The 1,552-nt window shown below is 35.7% G+C and overlaps 1 protein-coding gene across 1 annotated transcript; it reads left to right on the forward strand.

The window, feature by feature from the left end:
* Positions 1-624: 624 nt before the first annotated feature.
* On the forward strand, positions 625-1,095 carry LOC135143230 (cuticle protein 64-like). Its single transcript, XM_064075109.1, has 2 exons — positions 625-636; positions 748-1,095. Exons 1-2 carry the CDS (start codon positions 625-627, stop codon positions 1,093-1,095), a joined length of 360 nt encoding a protein of 119 aa, XP_063931179.1.
* The last annotated feature ends 457 nt before the right edge of the window (positions 1,096-1,552 follow it).

Genomic DNA, 1,552 nt, shown 5'->3' on the forward strand with positions numbered 1-1,552 from the left:
AGCAGCAAAGGAATTTTCAGATGCGATGGAGAAATGAAATTAATGTTTTATTCGGACAACAGCAAGATATTGTCACTGACAACAAAACAGAAAGAGTCGTAAACTGAGTTTGGGTGCTAGACTGTGGAGTGATTTTTTGCTGTCCATAATAAATAAATTAGTGTTATTAATCGATAACAGTTCCACAAACACTTATTTCAAATATGCAATACATAACCTGAACGACAACAAAAATTTAATAATGTCGGTCAAGTAAATACGTTGTTACCTTTAACAAATTCTAAATAACAATTTTAATTTGATTTATATTCTTAAGTCATTATTTTAAAGTGCTATACAGTCTATAATTCGTCATCAACGGCAATGTCGTAAATTTTTAAAATGTTAAAAAATAGTGTTTTAAATTTGATCCTTTACTTTCAGTCACTGATACTAATTGATAGTGGAAATATAGGCCACAATTCGTTGCCAGACAATCCATATGTGCGAAGAAATTAAATTTGCATTCAAATAATTAAACCAGATTGGGGTGACTATAGTGGGATTCTATTGGTATATAACCGCTAGAAATTAATTGTTGCAATCATACAGACTTACTGCATATCTAACAACACATCTCGCAAAATGCTTAAACTGGTAAGTTTTTGTCCAACTGCTACTATCGTAAATTAGTGGATCCATTTAGTACGTTGTAGAAATTTAATACCTAAATCTTTAATAGCATTAACAAAATATTTTTATATTCAGGTAACTTTTGCTGCTGTAATTTGCGCTGCTAGTGCTGGCGTCATTACTACAGGTCTAGGATTTGGAGACGGTGCTGTAGTAGCTGCAGCTCCGGTCGCTGTTGCTGCTCCTGTTGCTGTGAAAACAGCCTTGGCTACTTCGTATCAAAACAACAATCAAATCAGCCTACATCCAACTGCTGTTGTTGCCCAAGCCCCTGTTGCTGTGGCCCATGCTCCTGTTGCTGTAGCTGCCGCCCCTGTAGCTGTTGGTGTTGGCCTTGGGGGAGTCGGTGTTGGCCTTGGAGGAATTGGTGTTGGAGGAATTGGTGTTAGTGGTCTTGGTGGATATGGCCTTAAAGGAATTTAAATTATTTTGAATGGTTTGTAAGATGAGCAACGATACCTTTAAGTGTTGAAAATTATTTATTACTGGTTTTTCTGAATAAAATTACGCAAAAATAAAGTAGTCTTTTTTTGAAAAATTGGTTTATAGATGCTATTTACAGGCTAAAGGTCTGCATTTTTTGTAGTATCTACACATTAGTTATTTGCGTTTCAAATGTCGAAATTTAGGAATAATTTTACAGGAACTTAGCGCAGGCCGAAGGTAGAAGGCTGTAAGAGAGAGTAGTACTATAAGTACAATTAACCAGAATCATCCTGTAGTTGAACAGTGCACATACAGTCTAAGAACTAGTGACTAATGAAAATTGGTAGATGAGGTGTTTTACACCTACCGAATAAGGAATACCTATTCTGGCAACTGATACCGGCCGGAAAACTCCTATTTTTCAAAGGAAGAAGACAAAAAAAACCTTCACAGT

Source organism: Zophobas morio, unplaced genomic scaffold (assembly GCF_036711695.1).
Source record: "Zophobas morio isolate AGI-343-1 ecotype UQ-CSIRO unplaced genomic scaffold, CSIRO_AGI_Zmor_V1 ptg000058l, whole genome shotgun sequence".
Taxonomy (NCBI): Eukaryota; Metazoa; Arthropoda; class Insecta; order Coleoptera; family Tenebrionidae; genus Zophobas; species Zophobas morio.